General features: G+C 45.9%; 2 protein-coding genes across 2 annotated transcripts in view; one reads left to right on the forward strand and one right to left on the reverse strand.

Moving 5' to 3' along the window:
- Nucleotides 1–66: 66 nt before the first annotated feature.
- On the reverse strand, nucleotides 67–5,826 carry dkk3a (dickkopf WNT signaling pathway inhibitor 3a). The gene is made up of 7 exons (XM_042061336.1): nucleotides 5,504–5,826; nucleotides 5,115–5,228; nucleotides 4,714–4,791; nucleotides 3,118–3,210; nucleotides 1,990–2,134; nucleotides 1,127–1,283; nucleotides 67–744 (listed from the first exon to the last, which is right to left on the reverse strand). The coding sequence occupies exons 1-7, from the start codon at nucleotides 5,705–5,707 to the stop codon at nucleotides 657–659; spliced, it is 879 nt and encodes a 292-aa protein (XP_041917270.1). The 5' UTR covers nucleotides 5,708–5,826; the 3' UTR covers nucleotides 67–656.
- A 2,318-nt stretch (nucleotides 5,827–8,144) lies between these two features.
- The window catches only part of mical2a (microtubule associated monooxygenase, calponin and LIM domain containing 2a), a 38,613-nt gene continuing 19,971 nt past the window's right edge, over nucleotides 8,145–26,786 (forward strand). Inside the window, 6 exon segments of the mRNA XM_042061264.1 lie at nucleotides 8,145–8,583; nucleotides 17,330–17,745; nucleotides 23,115–23,216; nucleotides 23,218–23,323; nucleotides 23,645–23,761; nucleotides 25,277–25,378. Coding sequence (XP_041917198.1) covers nucleotides 17,485–17,745; nucleotides 23,115–23,216; nucleotides 23,218–23,323; nucleotides 23,645–23,761; nucleotides 25,277–25,378 — 688 coding nt within the window. The 5' untranslated portion in view covers nucleotides 8,145–8,583; nucleotides 17,330–17,484.

Consider the following 26,786-nt stretch of genomic DNA (forward strand, 5'->3'; position numbering starts at 1 on the left):
CTGGAATGGCTTTTCATTGCTTACAGTTTTTTTATTTATTCATGCAACAAAATCAAACCAGGGGAACACGGATAGTAACTCTTTATTGTCTTTAGCTTAACTGTGACTGAGGTACAGTGAGACTTTGGTCTTTGGGAAACCAACTGAAAACTGATTAACATTTATGCTCTTGGACTGGTAATGATGATATTTGCCATTTTAATTTAAGCAAGTTACCTTATATTTACAATAAATAAATACATCTTGCTAGTACTACATGGTATTCTGATAAATATGATTACACAATGTGTAGCTGTCAGGCATCTTGTTAAGGCTCCTGGTTGAGTATGTTGAAATGAACTCATTATTAATAACAGCGTACATATACTGGCCAAAACACCTATAGCGTTAGTTAAATGGTTAGCCCACTGCAGTAGAAAGGTCTGGACTTATGTGGCGTGATCGTGTTATGTGTTGAGCCTTGGGTTAGAGCTGGGTTATGTTCTTGGGTTAGCTGGGTTATGTTCCATTTGAGTGGGCTCTGTTTAACTACTGAAGACTGATGCTAGAATGGTGATCGGATGCCCTTGTTGTTTTAAACGCTAACCTACCAAGAGCCCACCACTGGATTGTCTACATGTGCGTCTGCTTGCTCCTCCATGTTGGGCTGTGGACTTTCAGATGATGTAGTCAATCTCAGAGTAGAGGGTGTCAGTCAGCTCCTCCTCGCTGGAGTTCTGGGGCTGTAGGCACATGGAGCCCCGCCTGGCAGAGAGACGACACATACATTCGTGAGGGAATATACCACACACCTGCTACATGAGGGAATATACCACAAACCTGCTACATCAGGGAATATATCACAAACCTGCTACATGCGCAAGGTCAGTATATCCCGGACAGCCTTTCTGGGTCACTACACTGGCTCAGAGACAGCAGATTGCCATAAACTGAAGATAGATACTTTGAAAGCTTGAATATGCTTTAATAAAATGGGTAACGAAGAACAGATACTAAACTTAATTTACATATTCACTTGGCCATGATTTATCACAGCTATCAAGACTACCAGTTCACTTATGACATTCACTAATTATCCCTGTCAGTCAAGCGGTTCCCTTTAATGACAGCGTCAGGGCCCTCCTACCCCATGTGTTGGCACTGAAGCTCCCCAGCACAGGGGCAGTGCTCCCTTGGACCCTCCCCTTCCATGTCCCAGGACAGGAGCTCCATCAGGTGATTGGTGGAGCTGTAACAGCGCTCGCGCTCAATTGGCTTGGAGTTGCACACAGGGAAGAGCAGGGCTGTTGAAGGGCAGGAGGAGCAGAAAAAAAAAAAAAACTGGCTTCAGAATGGACTTTTCTCTTGAGAGAGGACCTCCTTGGTTGTGTTTGGTTCAAATTTGAGAGTTCACAAGACCACATTTAATATTCTCTCTATATTGTCTCAAAAGGCAATTAAACAGTGGTCTTTTAATGTTCAAACCAAAGTCGAATAAAAGCAGGGTGAAATAAATTCAAAGCAAATGTTGGATGTTAAACAGTGACTTTCAAATAGCAGATGGTAGACATTTGAGATGAAATCCACACGCAGACAGACTATCTCCACTGGATACATTTCACTGTTTGTGTATGAAGAATCACATTCCAGGTTTTGGCAGGATAGGAGAGAGAGGGAGAGACTCTCACCTTTATGGAAAGCACAGCACAGGTCTGGGTTGCAGGGTTTTGGCAGGATAGGAGAGAGGGAGAGCGAGAGAGAGAGAGAGACTCACCTTTATGGAAAGCACAGCACAGGTCTGGGTTGCAGGGTTTTGCCAGGATAGGAGAGAGAGAGAGAGAGAGACTCACCTTTATGGAAAGCACAGCACAGGTCTGGGTTGCAGGGTTTTGCCAGGATAGGAGAGAGAGAGAGAGAGACTCACCTTTATGGAAAGCACAGCACAGGTCTGGGTTGCAGGGTTTTGGCAGGATAGGAGAGAGGGGGAGAGAGAGAGAGAGAGAGATTCACCTTTATGGAAAGCACAGCACAGGTCTGGGTTGCAGTCGCTCTGGTGTTGGCAGATGCTCCCTCTTTCTCCTTTAGTGGCATTTTGAGAACATTGGCCCCAGATGCACAGGTTCCCCGAGCAGCATTCCTCATCCTTACTACACGACTGCCCACCACATGGACACAAAATGCCAACAGTGAACATTTAATGAGCATTACATTAGGCTGACACACACACACACCATGTTAATGCCATAAAAACAGTTTACTTTTCATGGCGTGTATCCTGTATATTTCCACTCTGAGAAAAATGACTTAATGGCCGTCTTCAGCTTCATGACACAGTGTGTTTGTGAGAAACCTGGAGTGCTTACAGACTTGGTCAACCTCATGCATTCTTAATATGTCAGGCAAACACACACACTCATATGCCACCGCCAGTATTTCCAGTGTACTCTGACTGTCATGTTGTGCCCACGCCACCCTCGCTCACGGTGCTGCAGGGGCTAGAAAATCTGCTGAAACACGGCTCCGCTCCTCTCTCTTTCCCGTTCTCTCATCTGGATCCTCTTCAGTGAGTCAGGAGAAACACAGGAGTGCTCATATTTAGCCAGTCTTGCACTCTGACGTTCAAGTCAGAGGAGGAAAGCACAGACTGCTCATATCTGATTACACTTACACTTGTGGCTACACTGCAATGCAGGCACAATGCAGTCAGAGTTGCATCATATCGTCACAATGCTGGGTAGCCAAGGCCCTTTGGGCTATGTGTCTGTTTCTAGTAACAGCCTCTACAGCGATGGGAAAGCCCTCTCTACACCCTTACTGCTATGACCAGTATTATTGTGTAGTGCATTTCAAAAGGATTATATTAACATTACCATTCCGTAAATGCCATGTAAGCTCTTGCACATCTATTAAATGCTAGTTATGCTCCTTGAAAGGCATTTCATCTTTTGCTGATTTGTTAATGGGAAATCATATTGCACATAGTTATGCAGGCTGGTAAAATAACACTGCATTGCCCCATATAGTTTGGAATATTCTGTTTTGGATGATGTCTGGAACCCCTCCTTAATAGGTTGCCTACTTTTTAGCACCAGCGTGAAGACTGCAGTGCTTCATTACTATGGCCATTAATTGCCTTACCCTGTCCACTTCCTTGCAGGGTAGGCACTGGGAGTGGTGAGGCTCATAGAGGCAGTAGGTGCCCTTCTCACAGTCTTCCTCGATGATGCACTCCTGCGGGAGAGAGAGGGGAGGGGTGAGGACGCTCTCAGGGCATTTCAGACATGGAGAAGGTCAGTCGATGTTTGCATCAGGATCCAGTATCCTGTCCGAATGCAAAGATTCTAGACCATCCTTTCTGAAAGATGCGATGCAATCTACGTTGTGACTGCCAAGGAAACAACATTTTTGTTCACAAATAGATGTTATATAATTGATATAGTGCTGAGCTTAAACCATTCATATGCAGATAGTACGCCTGTCTTGAGCTGTTGCGCTGTAGACTGGAGTGTTTTATGCTATCTGTGCGCCCTCTCAGCATTCCACAGCCATTATGTGTTTCCCATTAGCTATCTGCTATCTTTTTGGCTGACCCGACCTGTGATGCTTGGCTTTTGAATTGAGAGCTATGATCACATACTGACCCTAGCTGTGGTTTTGTAATAAGAAACATCTGCACAGTCTAAAGCTGAGTGCATTACGCACAGCTTTATACCATAAGGTAATTCAACACAATGCTGAAATTATAAATCATAAATCAATATATATAAAACATATTGCATAGCAGAAGCTTATAGAGGTGTCATGTATGGCCCACAGAAGAGCATATAGGCCTCTCAAGCAGTCTGGGACTCCAAACTTGCCCCTTATGTGTGCAGAGCTGTTATATGATCTCAGCAATATTTAGCTGAACCATTAGTGACCCTGCAAACACTGGCCTGAACTTAAATCTGAGACAAGGGGGCTATATATCCAAAAACATGTTTAAGAAAATATGCAGTTTCCCCTTTTTGTCGTTTTACTTCATAAATATTCCTGGATCAGGACAGAAGAGGAAACCTCCCCACATCGAAATCAGCGCCAAAAAGAACTTCAGAGCTGTCACTGTTTAACATCAATGAAACCACGGAGTTACAGGCACTGCTGACCTATGCACTGCTGACCTACAGTATACTTGCTTCACTCAAACATTCAAACACATTGTTTACCAGTACATTTTCATCGACAACGCCATACATTTCCCAACACTCCAACATAGTTTTCATTACTCTGAATGACGTTCCTCTGGGCACTATCTGCGTCTGCCAGCCGTCCTCAGTACTTCAGTGCCTTGCCTCAAGCACTGAATGTAAATCCTATGTGAGCAGTCAGCAGCCTCATCAGTGTGCTGTCAAGACAGACATGCCCTGAAGGACAGGGTGGTGGCATGAAGACCTCTCAGGACTAACTCACGTCTGTATGAGAGAGAATTAGCTGTCTTTCTAAGAGTACTGTATGTTCTGTGTTTGTGTGACCGTGCAGATGAGGAGAACATAATGGAACACAGATAATGTTCCATTCCGTTCTGTTCCGTGGTGGAGCACAGTCACCATCTCAGAGGTACCTCCATAGCATATCAAAAGGACAACACTAGGGTTGTTTACGAATCCTTTTGGTGGTGGAGGATGACTTCCCGAAAACATGTTTCTAGCTCAGTCTATAGGCAGAGGAGAAAAGAGTACACCAAGAAGGACTCACATGATTAATATCATTTTCTTTGCTTGTCTGGATCGCACTTCTGGGAAAGTGGGTCTCTACAGTTGCATTATCAGTCACCTGAGTGAGCAAACAGATTCAATCCGGAACACATTACAGACACACATAAAAAACTAACCAATGATCAAGGGCTAGAGAGAATTATATTTATCTATGAAATTGTAATACCACAACTGCTTTACGTCTTTATTTTAGAAAACCTGATACATTCTTTGCCGCGGAAGGAATACATATATCATTAGATTACAAGTTATGGTAATGTCTGCTTTACAGTTGTAAGACATAACAACATTTCCTTTGAATACTGGACCAAGTAAATTGTTAGCCTATAGTAACCCATAACAGAGTTCCACAGAGGAAGCGGATATGAGGTGAGGGCCTACCTTCTCAGCCTGCTTGAGGAGGTGATTGGACTGATTTGCGGGCACACTCTCTGAGATATTTTCATGATGGTAATCCTGTGGATATGAGCTGGACTTCGCACTCTCGTTGTCTATCTAAATGACAGATTAACCTTATAAAAACAATGCAACATCCTCCCTTCACCTAGGCTATACATAATAACATAATTTACATACAAGATAGATGATACCTATCTACAGTCATGCATCCACCCCCATTATTGCAGAATGTAGGCCTACTATGCCTGATAACATTAGCTATAGTTATAGTTATGCATTGCAATGATTATTGGCAATGAACCTGTGCTATCTTACAGAGAAAAGCGCCTGTCAATGCCCATCTGTCTAAAAAAAAAGAAAGAAATACCAACCTGGTGCACCGCGTCTTCCAATTTGTGCTGCGTATCTTCCATCAGTTCCTCCACCTCCTTAAACATATCATTTAAGGTTGCGTGACCTTGGGATACATTTGCCTGGAGTGTGCAGTTAACGTCCGAATCCACGGTTGTTGGCATATCTGGTAGAATGCCATTTCCGACAGACAGACACAGGCTGAGAACGAAGAAGAGCATCATCTCGTCGCAGTGTTAAGCTACTCTGTCCGCTGAATGAGGCTGTTCTCGGAAGTCCACAGCCTCCGTATGCGCCGTGCAATGGATCTAAGCAGAGCAGCACTGTCATGCTGTCATGTGGCACCGCGAAGGAAGCCAGCTGTGCCACTCTTGGCAAGATGCCAAGACAGGACAGGGAGGACAGCGATGAAACAGCAAGAATAATTGGAAGGTCTTTTTGCTGGCAACGTTTCTCTTACAGACAACGTAATAATAAAAAAATAGACTAGAACTAAAACTTTGTAGGAAGCAAATGCTGTTAAAATGTAATAACATTGAAACTTTTCAGTTACCTTCATAGCCTTCATAGCTTTCCTAGCCATATGCAAATGATGCCAGCCAGAGGACGGTGGGCAGCCTGGACAGGAATCCTGCGCTCCACACTAGGCTACTAATGTGATGTTGGTTTCATTAAACGTATCAATTCTACAAAAACTCTTTTGTGGTGGCCTGTTTCTCGGAATAAATGCTGGTTGTAAGATCAATCCTGTCTCTTCAATAAATGCTTTATAACCATTTCAAGTTTAATGGGGAGAGAAACAGGCCACCAATAAAGAGAGTTTTTGTTGTAGTTTGTATCCGAGAGTTTAAGGATGGCAACTTCGTGTCTTCTGAAGTGGGACATCGGCTACCACTCATGATCCGAGCACGCCATCGCGTGGCAGGCCGGTGATAGTGATTTAGTGAGTTTATTGATGTCTCTGTCTTTATGTGTTTTGGTATGATATGATGGTCAATAGGCTTTGGACATTTTAATCGGCGCAGAGAGTGCTTTGCCCACCTGGGTAAACCAGGTGCATATTATTGGACTGCAAATGCAGAGCTAATAACCTCATTCATTGAACTACCTTTAATTTCTCATCAACTCAATACAACAGGAAAATAGAAGACATTCATTTTTTTTTTTTTTTGGTGAGGTGGGCTCTGCTGTAGAATGTAGGCTACTGTTGGATGTTTGAACTAATCTTTCCATCGTCACACTATAACAAGGTGACCGCAGAGTGGCGCTGTTTACATAAAACGATAATTTTAACCCCACACAAAGACCCTAGATAAAGTTAGATATGATGCAGCTTATATGAGTTCCTCCTATTTATAGTTTTAGTGCGTATTAACTTCTCCATTTAACATTCATCTTGCGGCACAGGATATCAAGCTGACTTAAAGTTGACTGCAATAGTATCCTACATAAACAAACTGTCATAATGTCACCCTTGACCAAAGGTCGAATGCCTATTGGTAGCTCAAACACGACCCTGGCATATTGTTAGAAACCTGTTGATATGACGATGTCGATCATCTGCCGTTTCCACTGAAAGTATGCTGGCCAGAAGGTAGAGAGCAGTATACTATAATTGTTCTCATTGCTGGAACCATAGACATAATATACATAGACGCCGCATTGGCTGCTGGAAACAAGAAATGCGGCCGCCATCTTGGACCGGTCATACTCCTCATTGCGTTGCAGCAGAAAACACAAGATGACAGCACTGTGCAGCATGTTCCTGCTCAAATCGGCGGACCATACTCGGGGGATTTACTTTTCACAAGTAAGATTTAACATTACCGTACTATTGGTTGTATTTTGTATTTTCGAACAATGTGGCCTGTATCATAGCTACATGTATGACCTTTGCAGCAAAAAAAACCGCGTGAAAATCTGTTCGGTATTCAGTGAGATATGATTAATTAAGTGTGCTGACAGCTCATTGCACCGGCCAAACAGATTACACTGAGTGGAGTGGATGACCGGTCCAAGATGGCGGCTCCAAATCTCGTCAGCGCTAGTAGGGAGCAGCGGTCGATGCGGCGTCTATGTATATTATGTCTATGGCTGGAACAACCTGAACATGTCAACTGTAATCCGGGTCAGTTTTAACACAAGTGGAGAGAGCTGTTTACCTACAGTAGGTCTACCCCCTAAATGTATTGGCTATAGGCCATATAGACTGGAAGCTGCGTTAAAAGGCTTATATTGATAGGCTACACAGCAAGTTGTTCAAAGCATAGTTCTCACATAGCCCACCTTGAGGGAAAAGTTTGAAGGCGAGCGTCAACAATTAATAGCCTATAATGAACTATTATAGCCTACCCTAACTGTTAAGCTAATAGTGTAACATTCCCTTTTCGAGCTACCTTAAATAATTCATCACCTGTAATTCTCGACAGTAAAATTATAGCCCACTGTAAAAAAAAAAAAAAGGATTTGGAAGTCTTCTCGTCTTGCAGTTGACTAGGCTGACTAGGCTACATGCACTGCGGTATTCACGTGACCGACCGTTTTTAAAAAATCAGTGCAGTGATATGCAGAGCAGCTGCAGATATTTTTATGCCCCAGTGCACATTTTCGTATTACTGCATCCATGTGCCACCTAGGCTTAGGCACTCTTTCCAGTGAAGTTAGGCAACTTCTACCCGCACGCCATTGGAATTCACAGGATTAGGCTATTCTTGAAGAATTGGAGCACAGTTTTTAAATAAATAATAATCGTTGATCGGCCTATTTATTTTGATTTAAAATATCAACTGTGATAACAATACACTGGACGTTTGCGTCGCTGTCAAAGACTCAGTCGGCGTACTTCTCATTGGAAGATGCGTTTTTGAGCACCGCCTTCAAAAACAAGCCAGAGGTTCAATGTTGAGCTCCCTCCGAAACATGCCTTCACACGACTGACAGACGGATCTGACTGTTACTGGTAGGATACAGTGTCCACCTGAAGTAGCTGGCTCCTTTACTCTTGTTTACTACAGGTATTCTGCAGCCAACTAGGAGTGAAGGTGCCGCGTAACTCATATCAGGCTACCTGGCAAATTGAAAGACGACAGAGGAATATGAAGTAAGTAGTATAAACCACTGCTTGTTTTCGCTATCAGTATAGACTGCGCTTTAGGCGCATGTGACAGGCGTTCACTTATTATTTTTGAAGGACCAAGATTCTATTTTGTTACCAACCATGCGGTTTCATTGGACTTCTCTAAACCCAAGTAACCATTCAATTATTTACGAACAGTGTTAAATGTTTCCAGCCCCGTACAAAATGTAACACGTTCTTCCTCCGAATTGTTGTTTTTTGCATGTTATAGACGACAGTTCTAAACTCTGGAAGGTATAGCCTGTTTGCTGTAAAATTTGTTTGAATTCGACAAATTATTCATAATTAAGCCTCTGGTTTCAACTCTTATGATATGTTCAACAGCTCTGTTGGCCATGTGAAATTGTCTAGTTATTTAGCCTATCTTGTCCGTCCGTTTCTGCTTATGAATATGAGTTGGAACAGATTTCACCTTGTTCGCAGCAGTTGGGGTAGGCTAGTTGTATGATTGACACTGACTTTCCTTTTCAGTGGTCTTGAAGGATAAAGGCACTCTTTCAAATTTAATTATGTTAAATTATGTTAATTTCAGTGCCAGTGCACTCTAAAATGATCACTGCTAAAATAGAAGTCTCATTACATTTGTTTCATTAAATATTTACACTCTGTTGAAAACAATGGTAGCCTACTGCATTTTAATCAGCGAAAGAGATCATTTTTATTAATACTTTATACTTCATCCTCAATACATCATAATTTTATAGAACATTGGCATAATTTTGAGGGAACATTCATTTATTTAGAATTACTGACACATACAGTAAAACCTAATACTGCAAAAACTACAATTACAAAAGTAGTGTGGAACTACAGAAGTAGTGTGTTTGACGTCCCTCATAAATGACAAAGGAAGCCTTTAGAATGTGTAGATCCTCTTTCATCTCGGTGTCCAGCCTCTCCCTAAACTGTGTGTTGTAAAAGTCAGAGTTTCACAATTTCTCTCGCGTCAATGGTGGGTAGTAGAGGGCAAGTGAAAAGAACAGAATGAGATGTCATCATTTTGTATGACTATGTATTGACTGTTGGATATCTGTTCCAATTACGAAAAGCTAAGCTGTTGTGTTGTGTAACTGGGCAGAGAAGGACAGGGAAACATCAACACAAATGGATACAGACACAGATAGATGAGTTATCGCTTTAGCAGCACGAGAAAGATAACTCTGGCTTTGACTGCTCCCCTCTGGAGTCAATAGCTTGTGCAACACTAACCCAACTGATTATCCCCTGTGTGTGACAGTGTGGACTAAAATACTGTGAACTGGCTGACTTTCTGTAGCGACCTATAATAGATGTGTGCTCCTACTGTAGAGCTGCAGTCAGACATGATCAGAGCAGTGTTTACTGTCGGACTTGTAGGACCAGTGCCTGTGTCGCTAGAGAATGTGGAGAATTTCAGATCTGTGAATTGAATGTATGGCTCCTGGCAGAGCTGTCTTGATTTGTGCTGCTGTGCCGGCGTGTGTATTCCAGTTTGCCTGAGGCGTCTGGGGTGATTTGTCTTTGCGAGGGCGGCCGCGTGAGGGGAGCTGACAGAAAGAATGCTGCACACGAGCAGGTTTGTGATTCAGAGAGACAGCCACGCAAACAGACCAATCCGCCCCCACCCACCCACCAACCACTTCTTTTGAATGAACAATCGTTTCCTGTGCATCCCACAATGGCTCAATGCCTTCTGCAGGTCCCTAGACAATTTTAAGTCTGTTTGTATTGCAGGGAGATCTTAGAGATCTTGTATGAGGAGATGCTAAGGAGAATATGTGTCTGGCTTGGCTGTCTGGATGTGTACATTGAAACAACACATTCCTTGAGTGCAGTTAAGGGTTTCAGACCCACAGGATTTCGATAAGTGTTGCATGCTTTTTATGTTCATTGGAAAACCACCCTTTTTTTTCTTGTCTCGTTGGAATTTCCTCAGGAATTCTCTGCGTTTTTGGCCTCTTACGCTGTCATATTGCATAATTCTGAAGCTTTGTGGCAAAAAACACACACATTTGGTTGCCATGTTCCCGAAAGTGATACTTCCAGATGAAGTATTCTTCACTTTAACTGTTTAGAAGGTAATATGCCTTTGTCCTCTTAAAAATGATGTACTGTGTTTACATTCCTACAAAACAACTTAACCTGTTTATGAGAAATGACGTAAGGCGTGTACCTAAAAAAAAGCAGCCGGGGAAAAGAAGCCGTTTTTATGACATCATCAAGTTAACTCCCACCATATTTGGTCTGGTCATTTGACAAAAACGCATGTCCTTCAGCAAGGATACTATTTGGTTCAGAACTTTCGAACGTTGTGGGATGTAGAAACCATAACAGATGAGGAACTGACATTTAGTCCTCAGTGTTCATAATTATTTAAAACTGAGTTTGCTGAGTTGCCGAGGTCTGAACAAAGCTGAACTGATTATCTCAGTGGAAATTCTTAAAGGTGGCAACAGGAGAGAGACAAAAAAAAATCGTATGGCTCATTAGGGTCTACAAACAAGACCATAAAAGAGCTAATTTGGGAATTCTCAGAAGAAGAAGAAGAAAAGTTTAGTTTGGGTCCAAATCAACAAAAATGAGTGAAAACACAGCTACTGATCTCAGCAGCTAAGTCAGTAATTAGTGGTTGGAGAAAGCTTGACTTAAACTCAGCATTGAAGGGGGAAAATACAGTGTTTTCCATCCAGAGCAGTCCGACCAGAGCAGGTTTGTCTAATTTTAAAACCAGGCACATGAGCTAACCACTCAGAAATCAAAGCAGTCTCTTCCAGCGAGTTCAGTGCCACCCAGACGTCCCAATAAAGAAACCAGATGAACTTTTAAGTCAACGCTGCTTTCATTGTATCTAAGGCAACGAGGTTGAGCATTAATTATGTACAGTCCCGTCTCTCCTTGCGAACACTTTCCTCGACCAGGTCGCTGAACTTTCTATTTCCTCCCTGAGCAGGCATGTTTCCCTCTCTGAGCCAAGCAAAGACGGACCCACATTTCCGTTCCCTCGATGTTAGTAATTGGGACAGGAAAGAGGAAGAGTGACTAGCATGCAGGACTTGTACAGGATTGGGACAAAAATGCAGGACAAGGCTTGGACAATGCAATGACTAGCATATTCATATGCTGAAATAAACCCTTGGAAGATTTAGCCAGCCTTGATACAGATTCAGAGACCCAAAACATTCATGTGTATTATTAAAATGATATATTCCTCAAATTCTTGTTTTTTTGCCAGCAGAGATTTAGAGAAGACGTGAAAGTTTAATTTCCCTGTCAAGGAAGTAAGCCCTCCTTTTCCATGACTCATGCTATATGGTTGAAGCCATGTAGAGCCGGTACCAGTCAGAGACATATGTGTTGCCTTTCTGACTCAGGAGATCACATGGCCTAGAGAGAGCAGATGTCTTCAGGGTCACTTGCTTCCTTCCTTAAGCACAAGACCTGCCTGTCACCCCTGAAAGCTATTTCTCCTGTTCTGCGCTCTATATCCAGAGGGGGTACAAACGCACTAGTGGACCCAGATAAAGCACATGAGCACATGGAGGAATATTTCACACGCACTGACAGAATTACATGGCAGTTAACTCGGTGGTGCTGGTGGTTTTCTACTGGAGCATTTACTCCTTAGTGTGAACATCATCGTGCCGTCATCGTGCCATACTACTTTGAAAATTTTTTTAGTGGCCATGATGGCATCTGTCAAACCTTTCATAAGTAAGCTGTAGGTTATGCTCTCTCCCTCCCCCTCTCTCCCCCCTCTCTCTCCCCTTTCTCTCTCTCTCTCTCTCTCTCTCTCTCTCTCTCTCTCTCTCTCTCTCTCTCTCTCTCCCCTCTCTCTCCTCTCTCTCTCGCTCTCTCAAGTGTCTGTAAGTGTTTTCAGAGAGCAGGGGACAGGTGGTACGCACACTGCGTTGGGTCAGACCAGTGCTGAGACAGTGCACAGCTGCTGCACGTCTCTGGGTCTTGCTTCTGTGTGAATTAATGACTTTCTCCTCGCTAGACGGACAGACCGGCTAGCTCTGGCCAGATAACAGCATTGTTTTCATTCTTCTCCAAGAGAATCTTCCTTTGTTTTGGCACAACTGCTACAAAGACGAGGCCTGCAGTTTTTTTTTGTGTGTGTGTGTCTGGATGACCAGCTTTATGAGATCCTGAAGAATAGTTTTCTGGTCTGGTGCAAGGGAGTCAACCCATGAGAAGCACCGGGAAACATTGTTCTCTCATCCAGACCCTCTGCTCTCAGACACATGGCCTGCTTATCACAGAGTGCAAACTGGGTTCCTTCCTGATTCGGGCCATGGCATAATTAACATGCTGTGTGTAACTCCCAGATCTCCTGCAACTTCCTCCTTGGGTGACATCAGCTTCCTCTTGTTTTTTTCTGACAGCCAGAGAGGCTCTTCATGAACAGCCCATGAAGCTTCCCCAACTTGACTTGTTTGCGTTCTGTCCTTGCATAGTTCTGTAGAAGGACAATGTGTTTACTGTATAGCTGTAAACCACAATCCACAGTGTAACCTGACCCTCCCTCCCCCAGAGAGCGAATATGTTGGCGTGCCGCATACTGTATCTGGTGGTGACATGGGGCAGGAGTGGGAGTGGAGTGGTCAAGGTAATATCACTTCATTAAATCTGCCTCATTACCATATGCCTGTGCACTGAAATCAAAAGGGTGTGTTCTCTGATTAGCCAAGGCTCTAAACCTCTGAAACGTTCACTGCATGACTGGCTCTTTATGTTGGCCGAAAACCTGTGCTGGCATCCAGCCTGAAGCGAAGAGTAGTGGTCAGACTGTTTCAGTGGTGGTTTTCTGTATTTTCTTTGTGCTTTCCGTTTTAATGGACTGCTCTCAAGCATGGCAGCAGTGATCTCATAAGAAGTCTCCTTGGTGTTAAATTGCCAGTCGAAACAGGTGCATATTTCACATCCTTGGAATTCTTGCCCAGTAATGCTTGACTACAGGATGGGGCAACTAAAAATTCCATTGTTCTCTCACTTTTTGAGGGATGTCGAGGAGTAGATGTTTTCTTTTTATTACTTCCAATACATCACAGTTTTGTTAGATCTAAATGCTGATTACTTATTATTAAAGGATTACATTTATACACGTATTCAGACGTTTGGGAATTTACTAGGTCAGAGTTGATAACGTCATGAACAAAGGCTGTTACAGTATACAGAGATGCGGCTTAAATTGAAATGAGGACATTTGTGTACTGTGAGATTTTTGTGTGTATTTGTGTGTGTATTTGCATGTGCTCATGTGTGTGACGCGAAAAGGCAAAAGAGAGAGAGAGAGAGAAAAGAAAAGAAAGGCTGGAGAGAATGCGTATGCGTGCGTATGCGTGTTTTAGTGAGGCTCTGTGGGCTAGTGCTGCCTCACCACTGGCTTTCCATTCTCTCAGCTGGTGAAGTCATGGTATTTAACTGGGCACAATGTAGCCTCAGCTCAAAGGCCAAGCCGTTTGGACAGCCTGAGCTACCTTTTCATTAGGCCCCATGGCGTTTGCAGGCAGTGGGATCTAATTATTTTCTCAAACCATCTATTTAGACCAGAATTCAAACCCACTGTTTTGTGATACAGATATTAATACTCTATGCCTCTATTTAGACTTAGCACAGCATATGTATTGCTGAGAGAGTTGAGGCTTTGAACGATATGAAGTAGAAATAACCACATATTTAAGTTGCTTCCTGGCGTTTGGGTCCAGGCTCTCTATCTACTTGTTAGTGGTCAACCGACTGCATGTTTTCTGTACTTTTACTGAGGTTAGAACTTTTACTGCTAAACTTAATGCCTAAATCGGCAGGACTTGGCTTCACGTTTGTTTGAAAACTATTATCGTTCCTCTCTCTCTCTCTCTCTCTCTCTCTCTCTTTCTGCCTCATATATGACACAAATGTGTTGAGGGAGACCATCTGTCGTATGCTGTCGTATGAACAGAGAAGTTTAATTTAGTGGGCATTACGTGTGGGCATGTGTGCCTGCCAGGTGGCCAAGTGCACACCATCTAATTGATGTGTCAAAGAAAAATTTAACAGAAAAATGAACATTCGTTTTTATGGCATTTCCCCCCTCGCTCTTAATAGCGTTCCCTCTATTCCCACAGCTCATTCCCATAATTCCCACTATTCCTGAACCAGTGTCCTTGTTATATTTCCTGGAAGTGTAATTAGGTTTCTTGTTTTTTTTCTAGAATGGGAGTTACTGCTCTTAATATTCTCTTTCTGATTAAACCATCCTTATGCCATGCCACACCACACGAAACATTGTGCAGTATGGAGATAAAGTGCCAAACTGCAGTTTAGAGAAGCTGAGTGCTTTTGAGTGACACTCTTCATACTAAGAGTATGCCAAAGCCTCCCACCCCCACCCCCTCTTTCAGTAGAATATAGAATAGCTGGAAGGGGGCCTGCCTGTGCTCTGTCTGCGGTTGTACTGCTATGTGTGTGTGTGTGTGTGTGTGTGTGTGTGTGTGTGTGTGTGTGTGTGTGTGGCGTCTGGGTTGTGGAATGCGGGCTGGGTGTTTGCAGGGCTGGGCTGGGCCCTCTCTGCTGCGGGTAGTCCATTCAGCGCCCGCACGACAGGAGCTGACACATCCTCTACGAGGGGCCGCCGGTGCCACAGGGACGGCGACGACTGAAAACACACGCTCTGGACTTTCCACCGTGCATCTGCCCCATGTGCTGTTGCTGCTGCTTTTGCCCTCTACCCCCCCCCCCCCCCCCCCCAGCTGCCGATCGGTTTACCCTTTCAAAACATGACCCGCATTAGATGTGGTGGACGCTATGACATCAGTTGAAATGTCTTCATGCCAGGACAGATTTAGCACCTGTGACAGTGAAAAGGGAAGCTATGGTGGATTGCAGAAGTCATAGAGGCCAGGATTCAAGCATTTGTTTTGTTTTTGCCAGCTCATTCCTTCTTATTGAGAACACCCCTCTACACCTGTGGTAGATTAGTAAACAAGGGCTTGTGTTATACAGGGGCTTGTTTCACTTGACCTGTTTGCATACAGACAGCTGATAAATGATAAGCAGGGCCGTCAAGAGACCATAAAACTGTGGGGGGGTTCCACTGATTATGTGTCGGCCATTTTCCAGCCCTGTGTGTGCTGCGCTTCACTTGAATACAATGTCTAGGGCAATGTTTCCAATCAGTGCATAATGCATTACTCACAGAGAGGTTTCTGACTTCTAAAGAGAGGACTTTCTACATCTGCCGGCAGGAGTGCTGACGCACTGCTATTTTGCCTTGATATTGAAATTTGATCATGTTTCAGTGGTGATTTTAAAGATACTGCAGTCTTAAGGCAGGTTACACGCCTGTCAGTGCTTGTTCACCAGGGAGCTCTAAAGAGCTGCAGAGGTAATTGGCATCCAGTAAGGAGAGCCAGAGAAGTGGTGTCATTCAGTTTGTTGGGCTTTGGAGACCATAATCACATGAAGATTTGAAGATGGCAAAATCTTTTGCAATTTGTCTTAAACTTAATTTACTAAACCTAAACTAAAGACACACTTAACTTTATGTTAACCTAACACGCACACACTGTATATTTATCCAGTATGTATCCAATCAGTGGAGCCTTTTATCTTAAAGCTATAGGTTTTGGCAGTTTAGTGGAGGGAAGGCAAAGTGTGCCTGCGAGGGCTTGCATACTGAGGTGTCCCATATGCCTGAAAAAATGCACCTCTGCCTGTGTCCTGTTCCGTTCTGTTCTGTACTGCAGAGCCAAAGCCACAAGACAAGCAAAACACTTTTTTTCTGCCTGCTCGGCAAAAACGAGCTCAGCTCACTCTCCTGCGAAATTGGCTGCTACGCTCACCAAAGTGTGAATGAGTTATAGAAAAAAGGGATGAGCAAAGCGCTCTGGTTTTTATTTAACGGTCTGCATAGCATTTTTGGGGGTATTTGAGGAATAAAGTGGATTTAAAAAATAAATGTAGCTGTTCAGTGCAGTTGGCCTCAGTAAAATGAAAATACTGACTGTAGTCTGCCTTAAGCCTAGCTCATACACAGCCAAAGAAGGACCATGGTAATCCACAGAGATGGAGTTTACTGGGAAGACGGTATGGAACATGTTATGTCATGTTATTATCTGAGCTCTATGTTTGGACTCACTGACACGGTTCCTTTTCATCAAACCAAACCAATGACATATCACAGATGACTCAATCTTACGTCATGTTTGATTGCCTTAGGGTGATACTCTTCAGCACCATTTACACAAAACAGTCATCACCGGGCATGTGCTCAGTGTTTTGAGTTAAGCAACTCCCTTTTGTCCTGTTCCATCTCACCCCATGCTATTGCTATTGCAGGCCAGTGCTAGTGATTTAGTTCAGTCATCTGCTCCCCTCGCTGCCAGCATTACTGTATGTAAAGCCATCTGTTCAGAATGCTGTGGTCCTTAATGCCCGCAATGTTCCTTATGCCCGCAATGGTCCTTAATGCCCGCAATGTTCCTTAATGCCCGCAATGTGCCTTAATGCCCGCAATGTTCCTTATTTGCCCGCAATGTGCCTTAATGCCCGCAATGTTCCTTATTTGCCCGCAATGTGCCTTAATGCCCGCAATATTCCTTAATGCCCGTAATGTGCCTTAATGCCCGCAATGTTCTACAATGTTCCTTAATGCCCGCAATGTTCCTTAATGCCTGCAATGTTCCTTAATGCCCGCAAGATGACTTCAGACTCAGACTTCTGTTTTGTTTTTGTTTCTTTTTTCCATCAGGTTGGGCAAGACATCAGACTCCAGGGCGTGTGTGTAAACCACTAGAGCAGCCGGAGCGGAGGGACAGACGCTGGGACAGACGAAGAGAGGGAGACGAACCACAGAGGTCAGCCCGGTCCCTGCTGTCTCACTCAGGGGTGAGGGGAGAGGTGAAGATGGCCGACACTGAGGACGAGCAAGGCAAGGCGGGAAAGCTCTTTGAGAACTTTGTCCAGGCGTCCACCTGCAAGGGCACACTGCAGGCCTTCAACATCATGTGCCGGCAGCTGGAGCTTGACCCGCTGGACCATGAGACTTTCTACAGCAGCCTCAAGGCCCGCGTCACCTCCTGGAAGGCCAAGGCCCTGTGGAGCAAGCTGGACAAGAGGACCAACCACAAAGAGTACAAGAAGGGGGCAGCCTGCGCTGGCACCAAGGTAAGCACTGTTCACTGTTTACATTCAATCCTCAATACAGCCGAAAGGCTTCAAAGACAATGGAAAAGGCCTCTCTGTTTGAGATTAAAGGAGACTAGACTCTGTGTGTGTGTGTGTGTGTGTGTGTGTGTGTGTGTGTGTGTGTGAGAGAGAGGCAGGGCTAGTAATCTGAATGAATCATGCAGCACTGTGTAGTAAGAGAACCTCTGTCAGCAGTTGTGGTTTTTTTGTTTTTGCAATCTATGTCAGACTATCAGCAGCTGGTGCTGATACCACAGCAAACATGACAAAGGCTATCTAGCCTGTCTATTCAAAACATGATATGTCAAGACTGATTAGGTCATTTTTGCGGAGCACGGTTGCAGCAAAATGGGAACAATGCCCCTTTCTGCAACTTCTGCTTGTAACTCTTTAACCAAGAATGGGCCTTAAGTAAACATGTGGAAAGTGCACTGTGCGTAGGTCCATTCCACTCCTTCCATCTCCACACACCCTTCTGTATCCACGTATGCATGCTTCCACAGCTACAGTACCCATGGATCATGCTGCTATCTCCCAGTGCTGCTATCTGCTGCTATCTATCAGTGGCTAGTCTGCAAACGTCTGCGTGACCAGCTCTGTGCGCCTGCCCACAGTAATGTCCTCCCTGTGCGATTATAGAGCACGTTCAGAAAAAAAACTCCTAGCCCAGCCCTCAGACGGCATCCTTCAGTAGCCTCCGGCTCTGTGATTATTTCAGCTGGTCCAGCACCGGGCCAGTTCCTGACACGCCCCCCCATCCACCCACCCCGTCTGGCTGGCACTCTGCCCAGATTATTATTACTAAAGTGTGTGTGTGTATGTGTGTGTGTGTGTCAGTAGCATGCGTGCGTGTGCGTCTGTGAGTGCCTGTGTTTGCAGTAAGTATTTTAAAATGAGTCTCGTTTTCTCAGTATGACTTGAAATCCTATTTGATACTAGCAGTAAACTTTCCTCTGACGGATGTTATGAGCCTTGCCAAGTGTCGGGACCTTGCTTCTCAATAGCAGTGATTAATACTGAAATACAGGGAAACAAAAGAACAGATGTGCATAGAGGCAGGCAGGGAGGCACTTCAGCACGGGTCATTAAGTGTATTTAAACAATCATATGCAAGGATTTGATTTATGAGAGGCTCTGGAAGTTTGAAGGGGGTGTCGGGTCGACGAGGAAACCGAGTCGTCTGAAAAAATAACAGCAAGTTCAGCGGATCATCTGCCCTGAGGCTGTTTTCTATTGAACTGAATGTGAGAGAACAACAACTGAGCCAAAAACAGCCCAAAACACTTCCCTTATTTAGTGATGCAGAGCAGTCACCCCGTCTGTGTCCTATAGGTGACTCTGTGTGTTTGTGTGTGGGTGGGATATGATGACGCAAGTGACAGTTTACTGTGAAACTGTGTGTGTGTGTGTGTGTGTGTGTGTGTGTGGAGGGGGGAATCGCGGAGAATGACATGCTATCACTCCCCACCCTGCCTCCAAATGTCTGGAGCCGCGGTCAGAGCAGGATATGAGGTCATGTTCACTCTATCATTCTGCTGGCGGTGGCGTGCCAGTGCCATGCGTTGCCTCTCTCCCCCCTCCTTCTCTCCTTCCCTCCTTCCCTCCCTCTCCTCACTTTTCCTTTTTTTTCTTTTAAATGTTGCTTTGTTTTTCCACCGTTGTCATGGCACTCCTCTGCTTTTGAGGAAAAGGGAGCAGCAGAATGGAGTATTTTGCCTCACCCCTCACCCCCACCACTGACAAGAATAACACGGGGAAGATTTCACATGGGAGGCTGGGGAGTGTTGTGTTCATCCTTTCTGTTGAGTTATTGCGTCTCTGCAGACTTCTGCATTGCTCCCGTTGTGTTGAAATATCTGGAGCATCGGTGTGCGGGAAAGTGTTTTATAATTTATTTTTCTAGCGCGCTAGTCTGGCCGAGGCTGGGAGACTTTTCCAGGGCGTTGCCGAGCCGCTGGCCAGATTGGACGTGGAAAGTATTCGGTCCTGGCCTGCCATCTGAGGAAGTGAAATCCTTACCTAGACTAGCAACCCAGTGTACTCCCGCAGACCCTGAAAGGGATTGTCATTTCCCACTTAGGCTGCACTTGGCTGTGAGTCTTAAAGTGTTTCTCGCCCCTTGTGCAAATTCAGCTGTAATTTTTGTGCACTTAGCAAAGTAAAGCACAATAAATCATTAGTTGTCTCCTCTCATGCCAGCTGGTAACTCATTAACTTGTTCAGTGGTAATAAACATATCTTGTCCTACATTCACTATTCTACAGCCCTGACACACTTGTCCTGGTGACTGCGAGTGTGACAGCATCTTGACAAATGTGTTTATTCCCCCCCCCCCTTCCTCGATTACACACTTTAATAGCACCCAGGATTGTTTTTATTTAAATGTGGCGGATCAGATTTGCTGGTTCTGACAGGCCGGTCTGGGGCTGTTTGGCTTTCACAGACCATGTGTCTGCTGAGGGCCTGTTTCACAGGCTCCCAGGCACTCCGGCTGCATGGGGACCCACCAGGGACTGTGTGTGTGTGTGTGTGCTCGTGTGTGTGTGTGTGCGTGTGTGTGTGTGTGTGTGCGTGCGCCGAGTTTCCCATGCTGCTCCAGATGCCGGACTGTGAGAGGAAGCTGGCAGGCCGTGTTGTCGTTTCGCCGGTGGTCTGCCCCCGGATGATTGAGTGCCTTTTTCAAACGGCGAGACCTAAACCAGCGCGAGCCGCGGCCGGCCCGCTTAGCCAAGCACTCCGAGCAGCTTTTGCAGTTCACATCCTCCATACCGACGCAAGGGGCTGGATCGCCTCTCCTCTTTGGGATGGCAAAACCAGAGAGCGTGCAGAGAGTCCAGCTGCATTCCAGGCTGAAGTAGCTGCCCGCTCTTTAAGCAGAGAAGGTCCACTGAATAGCGTGGATCCTCTCTGGACTCTGGCTACCTCATCCGTGCTGACTCGTGTCCCAGGACTTTGCCAGATCGACATAATTGAATTAGATAAGCCAGTGATTGACATCTGTCCACCCTCTGTAGTGGGATTACTGGGGTAATAACGACAAGATGGCGGGTCAACGTCCTCTGGCCCTAGTTAGGTGGAGGCCAGAGGTCAAAGCCCACTGCTGCTACCCCTGCACGTAGCTGTGGTGAGAACTGACCAAGCTCACTGGCTGCCCAGCCTTCGGGTGAGATGAGCCCTCCGAGCAGGAAATGCCTCACCTCTGCAGCTCATGATATGGGCTGTGTTTAAAGAGGCGAGAGGCCAGCAGGAACACAAGAACTGTTATTGTGATAACATCTGCACGGCCTGATAACAGACACGTCTCACTGTCCCGTGTGTGCCGCATGTCCCAGAGATAAAACAGAAGAGGCTGGGGTTGGGTGAGGGAGAGGATGGGGCCACCCCTGAAGAAGATCCCCATTGTGTCCTCCTCTGAGGCTGCTCTGTGCGGGCGCGGCCTCAAGAAAGACATCAGTGTTCCAGTCAGCAGCACACCTGGTGGGCCCCAAGCGAGCGGCTGAGCGGGCGTTCGAGCGAGCGAGTGGTGAGAAGGGTGCGGAGAAGTTTCATCAGTCAGCGACATGGCCGGCAGAATTAGGGCAGGCCTGTCCAGACAGAGCCATAGACACCTGTGTCTGCCTCATACCTGCAGGCCTGATGGATTGCAGATGCCCCCCTCTCTTTCTCTCTCTCTCTCTCTCTCTCTCCCTCTCTCTCTCTCTCTCTCTCTCTCCCTCTCTCCCTCTCTCTCTCTCTCCCTTCCTCTCTCTCTCTCTCACTCTCTCTCTCTCTCTCCTTCTCTCTCTCACTCTCTCTCTCTCTCTCTCTCTCCCTCTCTCTCTCTCTCTCCCCCTCTCTCCCTTCCTCTCTCTCTCTCTCACTCTATCTCTCTGCCCTTGTTCTCTCCACATCCCACCCCCAGCTCCCTGAGGTCCAGAAACTCTGTGATGACACAGCGCAGCATAATCACACAAACTTGCGCTAAAGACAGAGGCGGGGCGATTGGGGGGGGGGACAAACAGAATGACTAAATCTCATCCATGCTTTTATTGCCCTGGGATGAGCGGCCCTTATATGGCCTGCTCTCTGCTCTCCCTCCGTCTCTCTTTCTCTCTTTCTCTCTCTCCCTCACGCTCCATTTCTCTCTCTCTCTCTCTCTCTCTCCCTCTCGCTCCGTCTCTCTCTCTCTCTCTCTCTCTCTTTCTCTCTCTCTCTCTCGCGCGCGCTAGCTGTTGGCACGGGCGGCGGCGGTGACGGCACTGTAAAACGGCTCCCCGCTGGGAGAGGCTCTGGCTCGTCTGCCTCTGACCTGAGCCAGGGATGGTTGCGCTGTTTCCCGCCGCGCAGCTACCCAAACACGATAAAGCCACTCTGGAAACCTGAGCCCAGAGACTGGATCACAGGGTGGCGTGGGTGAGGACGGCAGTGACACCACCGGTCAGGGACTTCCTGTGGGCACGGTGGGTGCGCATCCCCCCCACACCGGTTAATGACGGGAAACGGGGCTCGCTGTTCAAACACACTCCGGGGCCATCCCTGGCCTGTGCCCATGCGCTATGTCCCGAGAGAGAGGGGTTACACACACAGCACCCCTCTGTTGTTGCCGAACATGGGTGGGATGTTCAAGGGGGGAAGGAAATTAAAGGATCAGAAAGAAAAAGGTCAGGTTGGGCTAGTGGGACATGAAAGTCAGGGGTGCGGGCAGGGCAGGCATGGACCGCTGACTGGCCGGTGAGGCGGGAGGACAGAAGAAGCGTCCAACCCAGCTGGGCTCAGCGGGGACTTGTGGGTCTGTCAGGCAGAAGAGAGTGTGTTGGTTAGACGATACCTCAAAGCCACCCCTCAACCCCCCTCTTAAACAGGCCTTTTATCCTGTTGAAAGTCGGGGATGAAGTCATAACCACATTGCACATTCTCAGACCGATACTGTAACCCAGAAAACTGACTTCATGCATATTTGAGTGAGACAGCTGCTTGAATAATGTCTCTGACAAGAAACGGTTGTCAGTAAGATTTAAGGCCTTAAGGTAATCATGGTTCTAATTTTGGTCCAGTGTAACAAAGGAGCATTCCACCAAACACACGTAGCTCTAGCTTGATGTCAGACCGGTAATTCAGTTTATCAGGCATGGCGTCATGATGCATTCTGTCCAAATCCATTTAATGTATCCCTACAATTCTGTACTTGTCTCTACTTGTCTAACTGTCTGTGAGTTACAGTAATGTGATTAACAGTAATAAGTATGTTAGCTAAGCTCCATCCCAGACAAAATAAATGGCTTGCATGATTTTTGGAGTGTCTTGTGTATACTATATCTGTGTATCTGGGCAGCTCTCCATAACCCTGGTGGTCTCCCCCCCCCCAACAGTGTCTGATCATTGGTGGGGGCCCATGTGGATTGAGGACGGCCATCGAGCTGGCTTTGCTCGGGGCTAAAGTGGTGGTGATCGAGAAGAGGGACACGTTCTCCCCGCAACAATGTGCTCCACCTCTGGCCCTACACCATCCACGACCTCCGGGGCCTGGGGGCAAAGAAGTTCTACGGCAAGTTCTGCGCCGGAGCCATAGACCACATCAGTGAGTACCGGCTTAAAGAGGATGTTGAGTACCCAATTAAAGAGGATGTTGAGTACCCGATGTTGAGTACCCAATTAAAGAGGATGTTGAGTACCCAATTAAAGAGGATGTTGAGTACCCAATTAAAGAGGATGTTGAGACAAAAAGATAAGAGCAAAAGAGAAGAGACAATATCATCTACAATGTAGGACAGTTATGTTCTCCATTAATAGAACTGAAACTCAGGGGTGTGTGTGTGTGTGTGCTTCTGCAAGTCATGGTGGTGACATTTGCATTTGTTGACATACCTCTTGGGCCTCATGGTCTTTGTCTGTTTGTCAGGTATTCGGCAGCTGCAGCTCATGCTTTTGAAAATCGCCCTGCTCGTAGCCGTTGAGTTCCACGTCAACGTGGAGTTCGTCAAGCTGCTGGAGCCTCCAGAAGACCAAGAGAATGAAGGTGATTGCGCCCCCTTTATCCAGCTCTCTTTATGCACGTTCACGTTCACACATGCAACTGCACAACTCAGTCCAACACCCAAATATTGCTTGCAATTTGCTAGTTTACATGTCTTTCCAAATAATATAACAGCACATGCCTTCCAATCTGACAGTTTATTATCCAATTTACAATACATGGTCAATAGAGATTGTTTTTGTTCATAGCTGAAAAAAAGTCTAAAAGTTACAGGCCTGTGCACATGCAAAACCGCTGTGGTTGGCAGGGAGGCAGGAGGCCTGTGTGATTCCATTACATCAGTGTGACATTGGCATGCACATCAAGGCTCCTGATAGCCAGAGCTTTTCCACCAGCACTCGCTCACCCGGTCTCCTGTTGCCCATTAGAGGGACATCAACTCCAGGAAGACAAAGCCCAACCGCAGAACAATGAACTTCCTGACTTCTCACAGTATCGCTCCGCCTGTGAAAATATATCTCCATGGCAACCAGCGGTCAACAGAGTTATGAAATGATACTAAAGCCCCAAAAGGAGAAAACCATCCTGTGTTGTTTCATGGCTAGAGTCCACTGACTCACCGCGTTTAGCAGCACACGTGGCAATGCTCCATGCTGTATCTTAAACCAAATAAAGGCCTAATCAAACGCTGATTGTTCAGCGTAATTATAACCATATACCTCCCTTTCATTGCCTTGCAGCTAGGTGCAGTGAGTTGCCAGATGTGCACACTTTTAAATGAGCATACAGTGCATTCTGTGGTAAATCAGAGTGCTGCTGATTTAAGGAGTGGCATTTCATCAGTGGCTGGCAGACCTGGGGGCTGCTTTTCATTTGCTTCCCTTTTAGTCTACTGATTAGCTGTTAGCTGTTAGCTAACACTCATTAGCTGTTAGCTAACCCCCCGCAACCCCCCCCCCCCCCCCCCCCTTACACACACACACACACACACTTCCTCTTCAGTGAGGAACGTCAGTGGGCTGTTAGAGGCTCGAGTGCTTTTCTAAATTAAGATCCTCTGTTGCTGTACGCCATGCGGACCTTGCCCTTCAAACCTGCCTGAAGTTGCACTGTCAGCACTGTTACTTGCTAGAAAAGGAGGACACTGATTAGTTTGAGTTGTGTTTACTGAAGATTCTGGCAAATGTGATTTGCATGAAATCCATCATATATCAGATGGCACTATTGTCTCTTATGTAATCATGGAACAGTAGACTGTGCTAAGATTGATTACGCAAGACACGACCCTGAGCGCTGCTTGTGTGAGAAGTTGCCATGGTGGCTGTACCGTTTTTCACCATGGTGTTGACAGGTGTGATAAATATGGCTTCTGACAGCAAACAACAAACAGTCTCTGTGTACCCGTTACATTTAGCTCTGTGTGTGTGTGTGTGTGTGTGTGTGTGTGTGTGTGTGTGTGTGTGTGTTTCGATGTGTATGTTTATATGTGTGTGTTTGTGTATGGCTGCATGTGTCCTGTGTGTGTGTGTGTGTGTGTGTGTGTGTGTGTGTGTCCAGGACCTGGTTGGAGGGCAGAACTCCGTCCTGCTGATCACCCTGTGGCGGACTTCGACTTTGACGTGGTGGTGGGAGCGGACGGCAGACGCAACACTCTGGAAGGTGGGTGTAGGAGAGAGAGTTGTGCTGCAGCTGCAGGCTGTGCTGGCGTCGGGTAAACAAAGTACATTTTTAGACACAAACATGGCCTTTTCACACAGTGGCTATACAAGTATGATAAAGTTTCTCCTATATTTGGAGAGGAAGTATTGGATGGAGACAGTGACAAGACTGTCGAAATATGATCCATTGCCCTGTGAAGATATACAAGCCAGAGCCAGAGTGCCATAGCTTTGCTTCCCAATTTGTTTACCGATAAGTTTTTATCCTCAGCTCTTCATTGCATTCCCTAAATAGCCTTAAAATACCAATGTCAACAAGTTTCAAGTTGGAATGTCTACACTTCCCAAAACACTTTTGAAAAGATGTGATGAGGAAAAAGGCCAACTTTTTGTCATGGTGTGGCATGCTGTCTTTATTAATACTAAAGCTGCATAACAACTGGAACTAAGATGCATGCAGAATTCTTGGCTGTTGCACTTCCTCTCTCTCCTTCGCTCTCTTTCTCTCTCTCTCTCTCTCTCTTTCTCTTTCTCTCATCCATTTAGAGGTCATTATTTCATCCAAGAAAGTTACGAAACCATAAAGTAAAGATTACTTCGGTAAAACTATACCCCATGATGTCATGGACCGCCCTGAAGGGTGGGGGGGGGGGTTGTGTTCCAAATCAGCGCAGCGCAGGGGCCTCAATAAAGCTGCCGGCCCGGGGCCCCTCCCAGCACCTCTGGCCGGGGGCCTCAGTGACTGATGCAGGCTCGCTGAACTCATTCTTTCATCCTCGTCATCTTTTTCTCCTCTCCAGCGCAGATGCCTCCTTCCTAAAAAGGGCATCGCATGATCAGAAAGAGTGGATTGCAATGTAGGGCGGCAGACATGGAAAGTAGTCCAAAGCAAACTTAGACTGAAAAACCAACTTCTAACTTGCATTTTTGGTGTGTGTGCGTGCTGTTTTCTTCCTGAAAATTAAGGGCTATTTTTGCATGCCTGGGGAAAGTTAAATATACCCCAACGCGGCCATCTGAAGGGACTCGCTGCTGCGTTCAGAAAGAGTGATGCGAGGGGGGATAAATGCCCCAGTGAATTAACATGACAGTAATAGAGCAGCTTTGGCCCGTAATCAACTGCAAGCTTTCCCTCGGAAGAGCACTTTCCTGGGCCTCATATATTATTTTGTAGGGGACGAGTGAGCGAGATTGGGGGTTGGGTGGAGAGAAGAGGAAGCACAAGGCCAGCTCATCTAGCTCATCTTCCTGCCCATCTCTCTCTTAGACTTGAGAAGGTAATGAGGGTGTATTCCTTTAAGCTGCAGAAACTCTAGCTGGGTATTAACATCCAGCCTCCAGGGCGAGCTATGGAAATGAGCTGGCAGCCCGCGCGCTGTCTCTGGGCCTCAGCCTGTCCCTTTGGTGTC

The sequence above is a fragment of the Alosa sapidissima genome, chromosome 14 (assembly GCF_018492685.1).
Source record: "Alosa sapidissima isolate fAloSap1 chromosome 14, fAloSap1.pri, whole genome shotgun sequence".
Classification (NCBI taxonomy): domain Eukaryota; kingdom Metazoa; phylum Chordata; class Actinopteri; order Clupeiformes; family Clupeidae; genus Alosa; species Alosa sapidissima.